General features: G+C 42.6%; 1 protein-coding gene across 3 annotated transcripts in view; it reads right to left on the bottom strand.

The window, feature by feature from the left end:
• Cadm1 (cell adhesion molecule 1) overlaps positions 1–17,613 on the bottom strand; it is a 326,297-nt gene that overhangs the window by 61,179 nt on the left and 247,505 nt on the right. For all 3 annotated transcript variants that reach the window (XM_050156257.1, XM_050156258.1, XM_050156259.1), the window contains exons 2-3: positions 2,453–2,599; positions 877–1,029 (exon numbers count right to left, since the gene is read on the bottom strand). In XM_050156257.1, coding sequence (XP_050012214.1) covers positions 877–1,029; positions 2,453–2,599 — 300 coding nt within the window. The remainder of the gene's footprint in view (positions 1–876; positions 1,030–2,452; positions 2,600–17,613) is intronic.

Here is a 17,613-nt window from a genome sequence, read left to right as displayed (position 1 = left end):
ATAGACTTTGATTCATCATCTTCCTGAAGGTGTAAATCAGAGATCCTGCCTCACTCTACAGTATTATGTCCTTGAAAATTCAGTTCCAAAACCCCGGATCAGCTCCTGTAATGCACCAGAGTGTGTGTCTGTATTAACTGCAGTGAACTCAGACCCTTCAGCAGAGAGATACCTGCTGACTGTAACACAACATAAACCATCACCTTGGCCACTGGGATCTCAGTGAAAAATCACAAGCACAGGAGGTGACCTCACAGCCTGCCAACAGCTCTCTGCTGTTTCCAGGTAAGCCACTCTCAACTGCCTATGTCTGATGGTTGCACCTGGTAGCAAAGAATGTGTTCATGGGGAAGGTTTTCTGTTCCATAGCATGAGCTGGGATATCAGTAATAAATAGGCAATATATAAATAAAGCCAAAGAGGAAGGGATAAAGCACATTTGAATAAGGATGTCAGTCAGAAGGAAAATCATCACAAGATATCTGAGCTTTGCCATGGGTACACTCCATAGCTACAGCCATGGGAGCCATCTCCCCGTCTCTTGCACAGAAGAAGGGAAATCTTGGGACAATTAGAAGTAATGCCGTTTCATGCGGGGAGTGATTCATTTAAGGGCTTTAACCGCTCTTCATCCTCATTGCTGAAGCTTGAGGGTTGACATCCAAGAGCAGGTGGAATCTATAAAGAAGGCCAGGGACTCTTCCTTAGAGGATTTGGTAGAACAGGCTATTTTTAAAATTCAGCAAGGTGGGTGGTGATTCTCCCTAAAACAAGTTGGAACAGTGAGACCTACTCTTAACCCTGTCCTTGTACTGGAAGACACTTGGTAGCGTGGGTCATCCCACTGGCTCCCGGGGACTAAGAAGCATGTCTTACCCAACACTGTGATGGTGGTGTAGCTCTCCTGTGGGGGGTCGGTGTAGAGTTGGCAGAAGTATCTCCCTTCATCCGAAATTGAGACGTTTGTCAGTGACACTTTGAGTTCACTGCTGGAAAAATTCAGCAGCTGAAACCTGCTGTCCTTCAAAGCTGTGGAACAAAACACAGTCAGTAATTGTGCAAAAGATGACGGACAATCTATTTCCCTAACTAGGCAAGAGGAAAAGTCAGATGGAGAAAAACAGCTGCTGAATGGAAATGATGTAAATCTTTCTGTGTGTATTTGGTGCTATTTTAGGTTTCTGCAGTAGCTCCATGCAGACAAATAACCCTAGTGACCTATCCTAAAGAAACTTATGCAGAGGCAGGCTTTGAGTGCACTGTACAACATGCCAGGCTCTCTCAGGTAGGTACAAGAGGATCAGAAATAAAAGTACTTTTAGAAAGAAAACACAAAGCCAAAAAACAAACAAAAAAACCCAGTGGGTCCAAATTATTAAAGAAAACAGAACAAAAAGTAATTTTAAAGCAAAATATAAAATACCAATTTTTAACATGTTATATCAGACTATTTAACTTGGATATGAATTGAGGTGGGACAGCCTGATCCAGAGCCTTTAGAGGCCTTAGTTGGTTACAGTTTTTTAGGTATGTCTGCCTAACAGTAGGAAACTGTTCAGATCCCAAACAGGAAATTGGAATCACCAAAAAAGCACCATATGTGGGCTTCTTTTTTAATGCAAAAGATCTTTTTCAACGTCTTATGAATTTTCGCAAAGGTTATTAGTGCCACATGCATGTGAAATTCAGAGTACCACTTTGTGGAGTTGGCTTCTCCTTCCACCATGAGGATTTTGAAAATGGAACTAAGGTGGTCAGGCTTGGTACAAGTACCTCTAGCTTCTGAGCCATGCTATGCACTGGCTCTTCTTTAGTCCCTTTAAATGTTCCTTGTTTATCAACTTTTCCCGACAGAATGACCCAAAATATTGGGAGTGAACAGGAGTCAAGCAGTGGAAAACAGGCTTGGTGGATACTGCTTCACAGTTAGGTGTCCTGCGAAGCCACAGCAACCGTATGAGCCATTGGTGTCATAACCAATTCCGTTTCAAAGGCTGGCCTTTGTTAAATTGCATTTGAATGGATCTCAGCATATGGCTATCTCTGTACAGCAGAGACTACGGTGAAAGATCTGGTCCTGCCATTACAGATATAGATTGCCTTGAAAATGCTAATCTTTAAACCAAACAGATTCCCTATCAGAATGCTATATTTTCCTTGCCTTACCCTATTTGAGTTGTTTGTGTCAGCTAAGTATTTGGGACTCGATTGCAATTCACCTTGAATTACTACAATCAATTCCTATTGCAAAGTAAGACTTTTAAAGGGGACCATTCAAGGTTTCTATTAAGTAGAAAGATTATGATTGCCTGTCTCTTTCTTCTCTCTAAAGAATTGACTAAACTTTAAGCATCTAACATTAAATTAGAAAAAGGTGGCCTTGGCAATCTCTTTATCAAGACAACACAGAGGTAAAAAAGTTGGCATCTACTACTGCGGGGTGGAAACTTACGCCTGAAGTCCTTGAAGTAAATGGTCTGCCTGTTGGGATTCAGCAGCTGAATCACAGAGTCGTCGCTCTTATTGACTTGGCAGCTGATGGTTGCGACTTCTCCCTCGACCACTGTCACGTCTTTAGTAAACAGATTCTGTCCATCACCTTCAAAAAAAGGGAGAAAAAGGTCAGACGGAACCCCCATCACTTGACATCTAGTCAGTGAGACCAACCAAAGAGAAAGAAGTGAGAAACGCACTATAGAAGTAATGTCTGATATGGCCCTAAATACTTTTCTTCCTAGTTCACAAAACGAGTCATCAAACTAAGGCAGAGCTTGGTTAGGAAACAACTAAGCTTGGAATTGTCATGGCTCAAAGTGAGGGGTACTGAGCTCCCAACTTCCAGTATTTTGAACTGCCAAGCAGTGTGCTGAGATGAAAGCAGAAAAACCAGTGTGGTGATTGTGTGAACGTTGAAGATCTCCCACCCAGAAGAGGGAAAGTGTGGCCAAGCTTAGACCACATACCCTGAGTCAAGCCAAACTCAAGGGTCATTTAACTGAAGCAAGAAGGTTCAAAACATGACCCTGTCTAGTTAGCAGATGCTGACATTCGCAACAGACATGTGTGGGCATGAGGACCAGACTGGCTCTTTGGGACCTCAATACAACCCAGAAGGTCTCCAGTGGAGAGTCTGACTCAGCTCTCAGAAACACACCTTTATAACTCACCCAAAGTCTCAGGCAGCTCTGAGCTCACCATCCTCCCTGCAGATAACCCCTTCAGCCACTAAAACATTTTCAGAACATGTCAAAATGTGAGAGCTCTCAGATCCACTGATACAAGGCTTAGCTTTAGGGCTGCACTAGTTTGCAGCAACAAGATTTGTTCCAGGAGCCAGAGCATCTCCCAAATGTGTGAAAAGATCCACAGCACTAGGTGGAAGTTCAATTTAGAAGCAGAAGATAAGGAATTGTGAAGTGTTCGATTCTGTGGTTGCCATAACAGGAGGCAGGGAAGTCTGGGATGCTGTCCCAGCCTTTAGGGAGCTGAGATGTATACAAAAGACACCTAATGTCAATTTCCCAAACAAAAAGTGTGTTTACAGGCGGCAGATGTAACAGTCAGTCCAGAAAGGCGAAGACAGACTGTTCTTACATCAGGAAATTTATCTACCATACCCGAGCCAGTTTCCCATCTACAAAATGGGGGCAGTCATTAAAAGCTATCCCACAGAGTTGTTATAAACACAAAGCACTTGGCACCACGTCTGGCTTCTCAAACTAAACAGATGGTAGCTGCTACTACTGTCGTCACTATTACTGTCTCCATCACATCATCATCATGGCCGTCATCATTCCACCACAGTCACCATCATCATCACCATCACCGCCATCATTCTCTAGACCACAAATCCCCACACGTAGTAAGCCATTATCATGTGTGGGAGCAGCAAATACAGCAAGAACACCGGCTCAGGGTTCCTGCTCTGCAGGGACTCTCTGTGTAGCCGGCCATGTATCGGCTTAGGGTGTCTTCTTCAGTCCTTGAAGAAATGTTGTCACATCAAGAAGCAAAGGTCAAAGATAAATGCTCCTTTAAAGAATACAAAACTGGAGGCAGCATAAATAGAGGCACAATTAGAATAAGTGGAGGATTTCCACCTGCTATCACACTTCTTCTGAAGGATCCTTTCCTGGCAGGAAAGTGTGATGGGGTGTCTAAGATGCCTTAAAGCCAAATCAGCCTAGAAGTAGACTGGCCCCTGGTAGAGGATTAGAAGAGAGGAAACTAGAAGAATGTGTGTGTGTGTGTGTGGGGGGGGGATTATTAGAGCTACAGATAAACGAAATGTCTGGTGCTTGTAGAGCAAACCCAAATGAAACTTGACCTTGAGCTCCATGACCCTGGAAATGAGGCCTGCTGTGAGGACACAGGCCTATGTGGCTGGATAGAGTGAGACTGAACTGGGGAAGCTTGGAGGGTGCAGAACGCTAGCACAGAGTAACAGAGTGGAGAAGGATCGGAAAACACAGTGAAGGGCTTGCTTTTCCTGTATGGATTCCGGTAACAAGCACAGAATTCAGAACCCAGCAGGAAGGAATGGGTTATTCCCAGATATGAGCCAAGACTAAGGTGACGGGAATTCCTGCCAATCAGGCCAGCTTTTCAAGGTGGACGTGCTGGCCATGGGTAAGTGTGAACAGGACACCGTATGTTTGCATGGGTAACTTAGTCAGGCATGGAAATTAAGGAAAAATGACACCGAGTAATGAGAGGGTAAAACGATGCTAAAGACAGGGGCTTGCCTTTAGGGGGCGGACTACCAAATAGGATCTTCTTGGGACAGGTAGGGATTTCTTCTACGCGTGCAGAGGCTGCCTGCTGAGGGGCACCAGTCCCTTTGGATACTAACTAAAGCTCCTGAGATTTAAAGCTGCCTCTAATTCCGCCCTGTTCTAATAAGACGGTTCCTGTGGAAATAATGATTGGCTTTAATTTTAGTTCTACATGGAAGTTCTCCGGCACTGTAGAATATTAAGAGAGGAGGCTACTGTAACTATAGTAGCCTTTGTGTTGGCGGTTAGGAGCCAAGGAGTGAAGCACGGTTTTGGGTTTTAAGAACAAAGGTAGTGACAAAATCAAAGATGTTTTGTTTTTGTTTCTGTTTCCTTTTTATAACACAATCCATACATTCCTACTTACTACTTAAAATGGGGTACTATCTGACCTGTCCATTTATCAAGTCGCTCAGGTAAACTTTTTGTCTTAGCTGTGCTAAACTGCAAACCCATGGTGATGCTGTCAACGTCATGGAGTTATTAGTTTTTAATTATTAAGGCCAATATCCAGTGTCTAAGAAAAAAGTCAACTTCTAATATGGTTGTAGTACCAATACAGGAAATTATGTGATAATGAAATATTTGGCTGAAAGACATCAAAGTGCTTTGGCTGATGATGGTGGCCCAAGAATGTCCTTTTAAAAAAATCACCCATAAATTATACAGGTCAGCTGGATGGCAGTTATATTAAACAGAGCCCCATACTTTGAGGCACCATAGATGGCTGCAATGGGATAATAATGACCTATTTATTTGAGGCAAAGGACTTGAGTGACAGCAAGGAAAATACAGTATGTGTGTCAGTACTCTACTGCCCGAAGCCTTTATGTAAAAATGATTGCTGCTCACATCCTCCAATATGTCTTCCAACAGGAAGAGTACATACTATGACTTGATAAATTTCCCTCTTGAAATGAATGTTGAGACAATTAGGTTGTCACAAAATGCAATCTCATGTGTAGCAGGAGAGAAACACAAAACTTGGGTATCTTCCTTAAAGAATGCATTTTAAAACCCTTCAGAGTTTTCTAAAACTCAATTAGCTGACATACTGTCAAGGCAGGAACAGTATGTGTTCTGGGGGAAAAGAAATCAAACAGGTACAAATATCTAGCCATTAAATGAAGCTGTTAACAGCCAGGTAATTTATTTCAAGGGTGGAGCAGTGGCTGGCATGTGTAGACATTTTCGACCGCTAATTGGTGTATTTGGATGAAGTTTGGGAGACAGAATCAAACTGAATTTTAATTTAGACCAGAAGTTGTTATGTTATAGGGATGCTTCCTGTAACTTTCAGGGTTTCTGTTGTCTATTTTTCTTCACATAGTTCTACTTACTTATTCTTGTGTGCATGTGGAAGCCAGAGGACTTTCTGGAGTCAGTTATTCTCTTCCATCATGTAGGTTCCAGGGATCAAATTGCTCAGGCGTGGCAGTAGGCATCTCATCATGATAGCCCTGTAGTTTGTTCTTCCATAAAGAGTCTTGCTGTGTGCTCTTGAATGGTCTGCTACGAGCTATGTACCACTGGCTATCCTCAAATTTATGGCAATTTTCCTCGTTTATACTTAAGGGTGCTGGGATTATAAACATGCCCCACCACACCTGGCTAACTTTCAGAGTTGCTCTGTAATTCCTAAAAACAAAGACCTGAACCAAAGAGAGCCCTTCATTCATGAGCAAGCATCCTCCATTAAACCAGACACTTCTTGGGCAGTTACAGTGACAAGAAAGCTTACTGTTTACAAAAGGTAAAACTTCCTTTGATGACTACCAGTGACCCTGATAGCAGCTTGACAGGGCTGGTGTTGGGACATAAGTTCTTTATTAGTGGTTGGCAATTAATATAATTTCTCAGAGACTTTTCTAAACATCATTTTGTTAAATACTCCCTTTAGGTGGCATTGTACAAAATGCTAGACTCCATCCCTGTCCATTTAATCAGCAACCTATCCATCCTTACAGAAGTGACAAGTGACAGGATCTCAAAGCCAGAGGTGGGAAGTGAGAAATAGGAAGAAGAACTGAGGTGTTCCCAGTGCAGGGCGGGGCACTAGCTGCTTCCCGCTTCCCAGACTTCTGGTGTTTTCAGTATTTCTACCATAAAGATTGAACTGCAGAGCCTGGTTTGGGGAAGTTGCCTGGTGTGATTCAGCGAAGTGGCTGAGCTGAGGAGTGTTAGAACCTGCTTCGGGAAGACAACTCCCTCCCTACTGCCCTGCTTACCAGCCAACATCTCAGAACTGGTTGCTAAGGTCCCTTTGTCTCTGCTTTGAAAATTTTACTTGTTTTGAAAGAGGGTTATTTCCTTATGAGCAACTTGTGATTTTTTTTTTATTCCCGTAATTTATCCTGAGCACAATTACACACTTCAAGATGAGAGAGAGGCCGTCCTGAATGCAAAATACCTGTTTACTACTGCCTCCCCCTTCAGCACTCAGCACAGTCTGCCTCCAGAGAAAGCCTTTATTACCAGGGCACAGTGGGCATTTGCCAATGCCCAGAGCTCTCGCCCTTGCTGCCCGGCTGTTAACAAATAAAACAAATAAAACAATAAAACAAATAAAACTGGGGGCGTCTTCCCTGTCAAGCACATAACAAAATGACAAGTCACAGTTAAACCAGATTTCAGCGAATGCTATGGCAGCTATGGAAACTCCCACCTACCCACACACACAGAGGGGCACCATGACACTTAACCGAGAGGGTGGTTTGCACAAAGAAGCGACACTTAAGTCCCCAGCCTTCTCCCTCAGCAATTACATCATATTAGAGAAACTCTGTCTCCATCTCTGCTCTAGGAAAAACTGAACCCTTAATATTAACTTGGCAGGGTTACTGTCTAAACAGGAGGCACCCAAGTCCCCAATGTGGATGGCTAAAAGAAAATTCACCCTGATGATGATGAACTCAGGGACTTAAAAGCTCCTACTACAGTCCCGGAAAGTGTATTTCTTAAATTCTGTGCGCACATATGCATGTACTTGTGTGCAGGACTGTGAGCCAGTGCAGCAGGTGTGCCAAAGAAGGATGACGGGTGATTCAAGGGTTCCTACTGTACCTGGAGCTAACCATGTTTTTGCTAGGCTGGTGGTCTAGAGAGCCTCAGGACTGCTTGTCTCTCCCTAGCCCCCCAGTTATAGGCACAAGTAGCCACGCCCAGTTCTTATGTGGGTTATGAGGATTCAGACTCGGGTCCTCATGTTGACCAGCAAGCGCTCTTTCCCACCACCTCCCCAAGGCCAGATTTGGAAGGTTTACAGCAATCAAAGACTTGAGGTTGTACATTCCTATTGTCCAAGAGGCATCAAAGTTTGAAACTTTTAAAGGAGCAAAGCACCTGCATGCCTTTGGAAAGCTTATTCTTGACTGCTGTGGTAGCCCTGAGTGACCTGACTTACCACTTCTGCTCACTTCTATTGTATCCTATCTTTACCACCTGTTAAATAAGTGCCCAGTGCAGAAGGAGAGAGCCCATCTTGACCGAGTGCGACCATATGACAAGCAGAACACTGCAGTTCTAGCTAAAGTTTCCCAGAGCCAGAACAGAGAAATGAGAATGTCTCAGAAAAGGAAACAAAAAATTAAGATTCTGTTGAAACGCAGAGGGAGAAATCTTTCTAACTGCGTATGTTCCCTCAAGTCAACGTAAACACAGTGTGCGCTACAAATCATTAACAAAGCCATTAAGATTTGATTTCTATCTAAGCAATTATTGTCAGCATATTTTGTACATTTCCTTTAAAAGACTCAATCCTATCTTTCAATTCATTAAACTGTTCCCTACATTTACAGAGTTTTATATCAAATCAGAAACCTATTTGAATTAATAAGAATTACAGTAAAAGTAATTTGAAAATAAATTATTTGAAGTTCAAGCCACGAAGGCTTTTGATGAAAGAATTCAGTCCCATTTAAACACGACAGTAACATTTTGAGTCAGCCACATATTGGTGAGAGACAGTGAAAGCCATGTCCCAAAAGAGAGTTCCATCAAGTGGGGATTAAAGGTTAGGGGGATGACCTCTTCAAAACAAATACAATGTTTTTATTTTTAAGGGAGGCAATATCCCAAGCTTCATGAATACTTGAATATTTATTTAAAATCAAAAGCAATCAATCTGTCTGTGACTCACAAGGCTTCTGTTAACCTCTTTGATCCCCATCCATGTTTTTCTGTTCCAAAAAAGAAAATTGGAATGTTGACCAGCTTCATCTTCTTAATGGTCAAAACAATTATGACCACAAGCCACACAGCCGTGAGCTTACAGACAAGCAGTAACTAAATGGTCAAAGATCTCTGACACTAACCCAAACACTGTGCCACCTTCTTTACCTGGACAAGGTAAAGAAACTTCCAAGAACAACTCTTCCTGACAGACCTGCTCTGTACAGAGATGCGCCACAAACCACGGGGACAGGACATATGTCCTGACCGAGCCCCTAGAAGGGCCTCCTCTCCCCTGTTTCTAAACGGCATGCAATGATTTTGTTCTAATTATAAAAACGATAAATGCTAACTTTTTGCTGCTGTTTTGAAGGCTTTGCCATGGTTTTAGGTAGCATTTCTAAGACTGTGTTCTATGCATACAGGTGGCCAGACAGTCCTAAGTATTCACTGCTCTAAAATTTCTGTTGTGTCGCTTGAGCTTATAGAAGGGAAAAAGATTGAATTTACCCTTAATCTCCTTTATAATCAGTAAAAGGTGAGGCAAATTTCTGAACGGCAAGATAAAGAGGAATCTTCCTTGGTGCTAGTTTTTCTTCAATTAAAATTGTTGATTTCCCCTGAATACAAAACAAAAACTATCTGACACAACATTAAGCTATCCATGAATATTCCGTATACACATTCTTGTTTAGTTGACTAATGGCAAATTAACGCTCTCTATTTTAGCTTAAACACATAGTATAGGTATGTTTGATTAGCATTGAATTCCAAAAGCTGATTACTATGCATGCTTTGATTATGTAATTACATAATAGAGCATAATGGCTCCTTTGGAGTCATTATGATCTATATGGCAAATATGTTTCAGTTTTGCTATAGTTTAAATACATGCTGAGATGACAGCTCATAACAAGGTCCCACTTTTCAGTCTTATCAGCTAAATGGGCACTTCCTCATTCATCCTAACATCTCCTTGACACCAATTAAGGCCTGTTGTGGCAAGCTGCACTCACTTTTGAGAAATTCCCTTTGTTTTCTTGGCATCCAAAATGGACATTAATTTTAAAAGCTGTATTAAGCATAAGGCGTGGTCCTTTCTTTGTTTGTTTTAAAGGCTGAAATTCCATCCTTCATCCACCCTCTGAAAGGTCTGCAGGGAATCACGTATAGTTCATTAATCATAGCTCAGACAACCAAAAGGGGGTTAAGGATGGAATTTCACCTTTAACTTCAAAATGCAAGGGAAGGGAGCATGGCTGAGGATGCAGACACCCAAGGAGGTGGCTTGCTACAACGCATGCAGCTCAGGTCTCCATGAACATAAGCTAAAACCAAGGGGCAGGCACAAAGGCTTGATTCTGCAAATCCCGCTTCTCCCTGTCTCCCTTGTATTTTGAAGTTCCTTGGGGTGGAGGCAGCTATGAAACAGCACAGCAAGAGCTCGCCTTCACAGCACTTGCACCGGGGTTTTTGAAAGATCTAAGGCCAAAACATCTTCCAGACTGAAGAGATTTTTGATAATTCTATCCTGACCTTACACACTGACAAGTAGTCTGTCCGGCTTTAAAATAGGAGAAAAGTTACTGTAAGGAATTATGTAAAGTTTTCCTTGTCCCCATGAAACGCTTTCATCTCAGCTGCAAGACGAGTTATTTCTGCCTTCCCCTCCCAGGGGAATGATCCTTATACCATGCCAAACTAAAGGTGACCGGAATCTCAACTTTAAAGACGAATACGCACCCAGCTATTTTTACCATTTTGTCTATTGGTTTTCAGCATGCAGGCTGAAGAACTGAGGTCAAGTACAGTACAACTTGCATTTACATGGAATGGGTATCTCTTTTGTGAAAGGAAGCATTGATTAGACACATGAAGACTCTTTTCAAGCAAGATGGTGACAAAGAAGGTAGTTACAGAGCATGTGTGTCTGTGCTGTTTCAATTTCAACCATCACATTAACATCTATCCCTTTGAAAGACCCCAAGTTCAATAACTTTTTAATCAGAGCCTACACCACTAAAACGGCCAAGCCCATTATGACGCTTAAGGTTTAAGGTTGTCTGATCCCTAAAAGGAGGAGGTATGAGCCACCACATTGAATGTGTCTCGGGAGTGGTACCAGCCATGAAACCCGAAGGTCTGAATTAGCTTTTCAATTAAAATGCAAGCACTAAAGAAACTGACATCAACAAAAGAAACAAGAATGTAAAGAATAAACCATAAAGGTTAGGAATGATCGTTGAATCCTGCGGCTGTTCATGCTGAAAGGGGAGGGACCCAGACTCCCCTACCTCCTTTTATTTACTCTCCTGGCTGGAGAGCAGGGTCTTATCCTTTAGCCACAAGATAACATATTGAATAACCATGACGAACTTCCCCTACACACACACNCCCCCCCCCCCACACACACTGGGCAGGCTTTAGATAGAAAACAAAACAAAACAAAAAACCCAGGGTCCTCAAAAGGAGTTTTATTTGTTTGGGAGATGGCATTGAAGCCACCTTGTGAAAGAGGCCTTTTAAGCCTGTTAAATCTGCTTAGAGGCTCTTGGGAGAAGGAGGGTAGCTCTTAAAAATATTAATTAAAAAATAACTGCAGTCAGCCAACTTGGACTTTGGAGAAGAACAATCTGAAGACAGCGGCTTCTTATAAAACTAATTGTGTTGGCAGAGCAAGTGATTTCTCCTCAAATGGGCTCGATTCTGCGATGCGCGTTTATGGCGAAAGAAGAAAGGACGGGGTTAGATGGTTCTGCTTCAGTCCAACTCAAGGCTGGCTGCTACGCCAGCATTTCAAAATGCATTACACTTCTCCCAGACAAAATGGAGCTGTGCTGACGGCCAACTGTTGATCTTCTGTGTCAGCCTCTTTGCTAATGAGCTGATAATAAGACATATTCCATTCCCTGGGACTGTTCAGTGATGGCTCTGCAGAGTGAGAGTGGGCTGTCCATGCCCCTGCAGTCCACAAGCGTGGGGCCACGCTGGAGAAAATTGTATACAAAAACAGGGGTTGACTGTATAGCTAGCAGCGGAGAGTGGAAGAAGCACATCCTATTCCGTGTGGAACCTTGGGCCCCCAGATTAGCTGAAGTCTGAGACGACAGGAAAGGGTTGGTTTAATTCAAGCAACAGAACTGTCTCCATTTCTAAAACCACAGCTATCCCCAACGGAAATGAAGGGTTTATATGATTGAGATTCAAATTACTTGTTAAAGCACTTGACAGCCACCCAAAAGCAAAAGCATTATATTTTGCTGTTCCTGTATGGATTTCATCTTACCCAGAAAAGAACTTTGCAGCCAACTACTTAGTATATATATACACCACAGTAGCCATGGCTGGGCTACAACAAAAATACAATGTTGAATTTTCCTAATGAAATAAAAGGCACAAAGACCACAGGAACGGCTGCCTGCTGTAGTCAGTTGGACTGAACATGCCTTTGTAGTCCCCCTAAGCAGTAAGTACAGTAACTACAGCAGAGATGGGTACCACTCAGCACTTGCCCTTACCAGTTATGCCTCAACAAAATTCTCCAAACTGAATTTCTGTAGAATGCCAGCCTTCAGTCTCAATGGAGATAGCACAGGCAACCCCCCTACTTTTAAACACCAAACTCAGTATCATTTCCCATCTGATAAAAGGTACGATGATTGATGATTGAACTTAGGTCACTTTTGCTTCAACTCACTAAAAGCTGAGGTTCCTCCTCTTTTTGTTTGTCTATGGGGTTAAAAGATTAACAATTAGTATAAGATATTTAAAGTCACAAGGTTACAGTGAGGAACTACACATTTACAGAAGAAAAGGGAAGTGGCTGCTGTTCTTTATGTCTAGAGGCAAGAAAACCAAATTTTTCTAAAGTGCTTGCTACTATTAAATTTTTAGCATCAAGAAAACTCCCACTATTATCTAGAGGGACCATTGTTCAGGTCATCTGCATAAAAAACAGCTAATTTTTAAGAGTGTTTTCAATGCGTGAGGTATTATGTTTTGTTTTATATCGTCTCATTTAAACCTTACTATACTCTCACGTTGTTTTTTATCTTCTGATGGCACACAAGACAACTGAGAAATGATTGATCTGATCCTTTCTGTTTAACCCTAGCCCCGCTGCACTAACAACCCCACTGTATCAGTGATGTAGCTGAAAGGACATTACATTTTATGATGTAAAAGAACAGAGGGAACTAATGGAAGACTCTACAGCATCTCATTTATGACTTAGCAATAAAATCAAACAACATGCCCAGCACAGAAAGGATTCCGAAGCCAAGCAACCCATCTATCAGCAATAGGCATGATCCAATATGCAATACTGATAAAATCAGCTCCACAACCAGAGCCCACAAATCAGGTCTTTCGTATTTAGGGAGGAGATGTCTGTTCTGCAGACTGACCCAGGCTCAGCACTTAGCTCCAGCTTCAGGCAATTACAGTACCGGCTTCAAGGGCATTTATTAGTATCAACAGTCTATGTGACCAAACATTGACTGTAATGGCCATCTCTATCTACAGCTCTTCGTTCATTTCTTCCTGCCAACAAAAGCCACTGAAAACCTTCCAGGTTTAAAGCTTAGAACCGACAGGACAAGCACGTAGGGCTATCAGTTGGAGCACGTCAGATATAGACTGCAGGTGAATGCCATCTTCTAACAACATTACTACAGACACAGAAAGTCGCGAGACAGGAAGGGAGAGATGCTTCACATTCTTATTCCAGAGTGTCTGTCCCGAGTGTGTGTAATGTGGTTTGTTCGAGAAACAGCTGTAAATCCATGATAATCATCATGCTGAATAATGCTGCCACATTCATCTTACATCTCCTACCAGGAAACCAAGCAGCTTTGGACTATTATATGAAACAACAGTGTCTTAGCTGGAAAATTGGCCCTTATTGGTGAGCTATTCACTGTATCATCCATCAGTCAGAAAGCAAGTGGTGGGCGGGGTGTATCCTTTAAACCTCTGGGGGAAACACTGAACTCGGGAAGCCCTGCTCAGCCAGAGTCTGATGACGAGATGGCGAGGGAGAGAGGCAGTGGCCCAAGGAGCTTCCGTCCAGATTTCACTCTCATGCTTGCTGATTGCCCGGTGCCAAGCCCATGTCAGGCAGATACGCACAGTAACGATCCAAATTGGTGCCATTATACAAATAACTTGATTAGTATCATCCAAGTGTGGGCTGCTGATTAATCATCACTGAAATTAGAGATAAGTGATAAGGGCATTCATTACTCATGACTTGTTTTTCGGGAGTAAGGGGGAGCAGAGGAGACAGGAGAAGAGCAGTAGACTAGGAAAACAGGGGTCCTTGCTGTGGTTCAAACCTTCCTGGGGATGGAAAGCTAGAATTCTGAACTTTCCTACATTTTTAAATTGGGAAATGATATCTCTCTAACAGGGTTATAAGGAGACGTGGGCAAAGAAATGCATGTGTGAGCATGTGTGATTGTGTGTGCTATAAAAAAACTCGATTCTGAAAAGGCTAAATAAAGGTTTATATATCCTTCAAATCTCTTCATGGTCAGCGTCACCTCCTGACCTCTGTCTATATTACTAAGATGTTAAGAGGTAAAGACCTCTTTTTTGGACTTTTTATTTTAAGAAGTTTAGATGTTATTCATCTGTCTTCATTTCTTTTCCTGTTATGATTATAGATCATTCTGAAGTAACTTAAAGGACAAAGGGCCTACTGTGTCTCACGGTTCAAGGTCAGTCAGTCCTCCATGGTAAGGACATCAAGGCACAGGAGCCCGACCCAGCTGCTCACAGCATTCACAGGAGGGAAACAGAGGGATGAGCCTAGGTCAGTGTTTGCGGTTTCTCAATTTAAACAGTTAAGGATCCCCTATGCAGGAAACGGTCCCGCCCACTGTTAAGATGGGTCTTCCCACCGTAATGAATATAACCAAGAAAATCCCTCCTACGCAGGCCCGGAAGTGAGTCTTGATTCTGTCAGGCTGACCACTAATGTTCATCGTCACCTCATGGTACTATAAAATTCTCTGGCGAGCAGAGAGCAAGTTTAAACATCTGCACTGAAAAACATTTATGCTTAACTACAAACTAACCTGCAAATATGAAAAATACAAGGCGAGCAGCAGGTGTAGACAGAGTGATGATATTAGAATTAGACTCAAGGTACAACATTCAAAACAGGTTTACTCTCTAGGCTCCCTCTATTTCTGTAAACGTCCAGAGAGCAATTCCCATTTTCCCAGTTGATCACACTAAGTTGTCAATACAACACATCTTCCTTGGCAAACTTCACAATCAACATCACAGATACCTGGCATACTAAGGGGGCATGGCGGACAAAAGTTAGAAGGCATAATCGAGTCTTTCTAAATGCCAAAACTAAAGCTAAATAAAATGAAACAAAAACTCCACCACACTTGCAAATCGGCTCCTGTCTCTGTCCTATTCTTCAATACAGAAAGGACGTCATAAACTACAGAAATAAGCAGGAATGGCTGAGCCCTCTCTAACTCACCTTAGCCTGTTAGGCTCGTCTGTGTCCTCTGCTGTTTCTGGCCACTGTTGGCTGTCACTTTTCACACATAATTTCCTCCTTTCTTACTAAGTGCAAGAGCTTGGGAGAAAGCTACCAGGCTCCGAGACCTTTCCTGCTTACTAAGGAGCTCCTGGGTGTGTCTAGGATGTCTGAGGTCTCCAGAAATGTAACCTTCACTAAGTGCTGCTCTCCTGTGGCATGCGGGGGTGTAATTCCCCCCTTCACATGACATTGGAGGAAAGAAAAGAGCACAGACAAAATTTAATAATAATATATGATTTAGCTTGACAATTATACTCTGACACTAATAGATATTCTTAGGTAAAAATACACCCTTGAATGTAGAAGCAAATCAATACATAATTGGTGTCTGACACTAGTTGGTTATTGACAGTAGTTTCTTATTTTATCACTGAATCAAACCCCTATCACTAATCTATTCATAAAAGCAGAAAAGCTGACCCTGGAGGAATTCCCACCCATCCTGCAGGTTTAGGTGCAGCCACCAGCTTTTCATGTGTGTGGTGGTGAGGTTATTGTGCAGGTGTGTGGGTGTGTTCATGTGTGAGTGCATGTAGCCCAGAGGTCAACCTTGGGTGTTATTCCTTGGAAGCTGCCCTTGGGTTCTGAGGCAGGCTCTCTCACTGGGTGGGGTTCCCTAGGTTGGCAAGGCTGGCTAGCATCAAGAAGCTGCATGGCTCAGCCTCCATAGGCTGGGATGACGCCGAGACCAGCTTTTTTTATATAGGTCCTGTGATTGACCTCCTGTGCTCCCTGACTCCTAGCATGCGGTGACTTGTACATGTCAGCCTCATTATGCCGACTGTTCCACTTGTTTTCAGGGTGCTTTTCTGCTCTGCCCCCAGCTAGACCTCGGGCAGTTGTGTCAGCCCTCTAGGCCTCAGGCTTCCCCACATGTAAACAGGACATGAAAATGTCTCCGTTGCTAGGTTATGTTTAGAAGCACTGGAGTCTCATTTGAAGATCTGAGGGAAATTTATGGATTGATATAGCAGCATGCTTAACATGAGTGGTTGTATATCCCAAATTACTTAATGTTAATTATTTTTAGCTCCTTACTCCTGTGTATTCCCAAATAAAAACTTTAATTACTTATGCTATTATTTTAAATATTTTAATGTCATCTTATTTTTCTATCTCTAAAATAGAACACAGTGTCACCATATATGTCAGGCACTCAGTTAATGACCAAGCTTGAATGAGGTTACTAAAGAATCTGTTAGGATTTCATACGCTTTGAACACCCTCAATTTTATAAATTAACTAGTCCATATAATGTCCAAATATCTTCAGATATTTATATATCACATAGATTTTTGAAATAAAACCTTTTAAAGTATTTCTATAATTTTTAATTTTAAATTTTAAATTATTTACAATAGAAATTTGCTTTTTTTAAAAAAAAAAGGCTAAAAAGCAAGCAGTCAGCATCTTTCTTTACTGTCTTCGATAGACCACAGACTGTCTACACACACATATACACACAGTCAGCAATGTGCTAATATGTGCCAGCCTGTGCCCCGTATAAGTGTGTATCACCACTGTGCTCTGAGAACTGTGCATTCCAGACATGCAGTGGTGTGTGTGTGGGAAGGGGGGTGTCTGAGAAGATCCTGGCTTGTTGAAATACTGTAAAGGCTCTAGTGTGTCCAAGAAAGAGACGAGGAATGCTTTCAAGAGAGGTCATAGGCCAGATACTGAAGGACATCATATGTCAGACTAGGGAATTCATTTCATCTTGTAATTAATAGAGAGCCCGGGAGTGATCTGAATCCAGGGAGTGATAGAACCACTCCTGGACTGTGGAAGACAAGTTTTACAAGGAGGGGGGGGGGTGGAAGAGAGAAGACTGGGGTGAGACCTCAGCCAGAGAGCTGAGAGCTAGGACAGGGACAGGAAGAGGGAGCAGTGACAACTGTGAGAAAGCAGGTGACAGACAGACCCAGGGGGCCTGGGCACCAGGGCTTTTACCCATCCTTCAGCTTTCAGCAAAAGGGTTCGGTGGTCCTTAGCTCCATTGTCATTTGTCACACACTCAACACCAGTTAAAGCTCAGCGGCCTTAAGGAAAGACTGGCCAAGGGCTAACTTTAAAAGAAGTCCAAAAGCCGGACACAGTGGTGCA

The sequence above is a fragment of the Alexandromys fortis genome, unplaced genomic scaffold (assembly GCF_014885135.2).
Source record: "Alexandromys fortis isolate MF-2015 unplaced genomic scaffold, M_Fortis_MF-2015_v1.1 scaffold_89, whole genome shotgun sequence".
Classification (NCBI taxonomy): Eukaryota; Metazoa; Chordata; class Mammalia; order Rodentia; family Cricetidae; genus Alexandromys; species Alexandromys fortis.
This window is presented reverse-complemented; position numbering and strand designations above follow the sequence as displayed.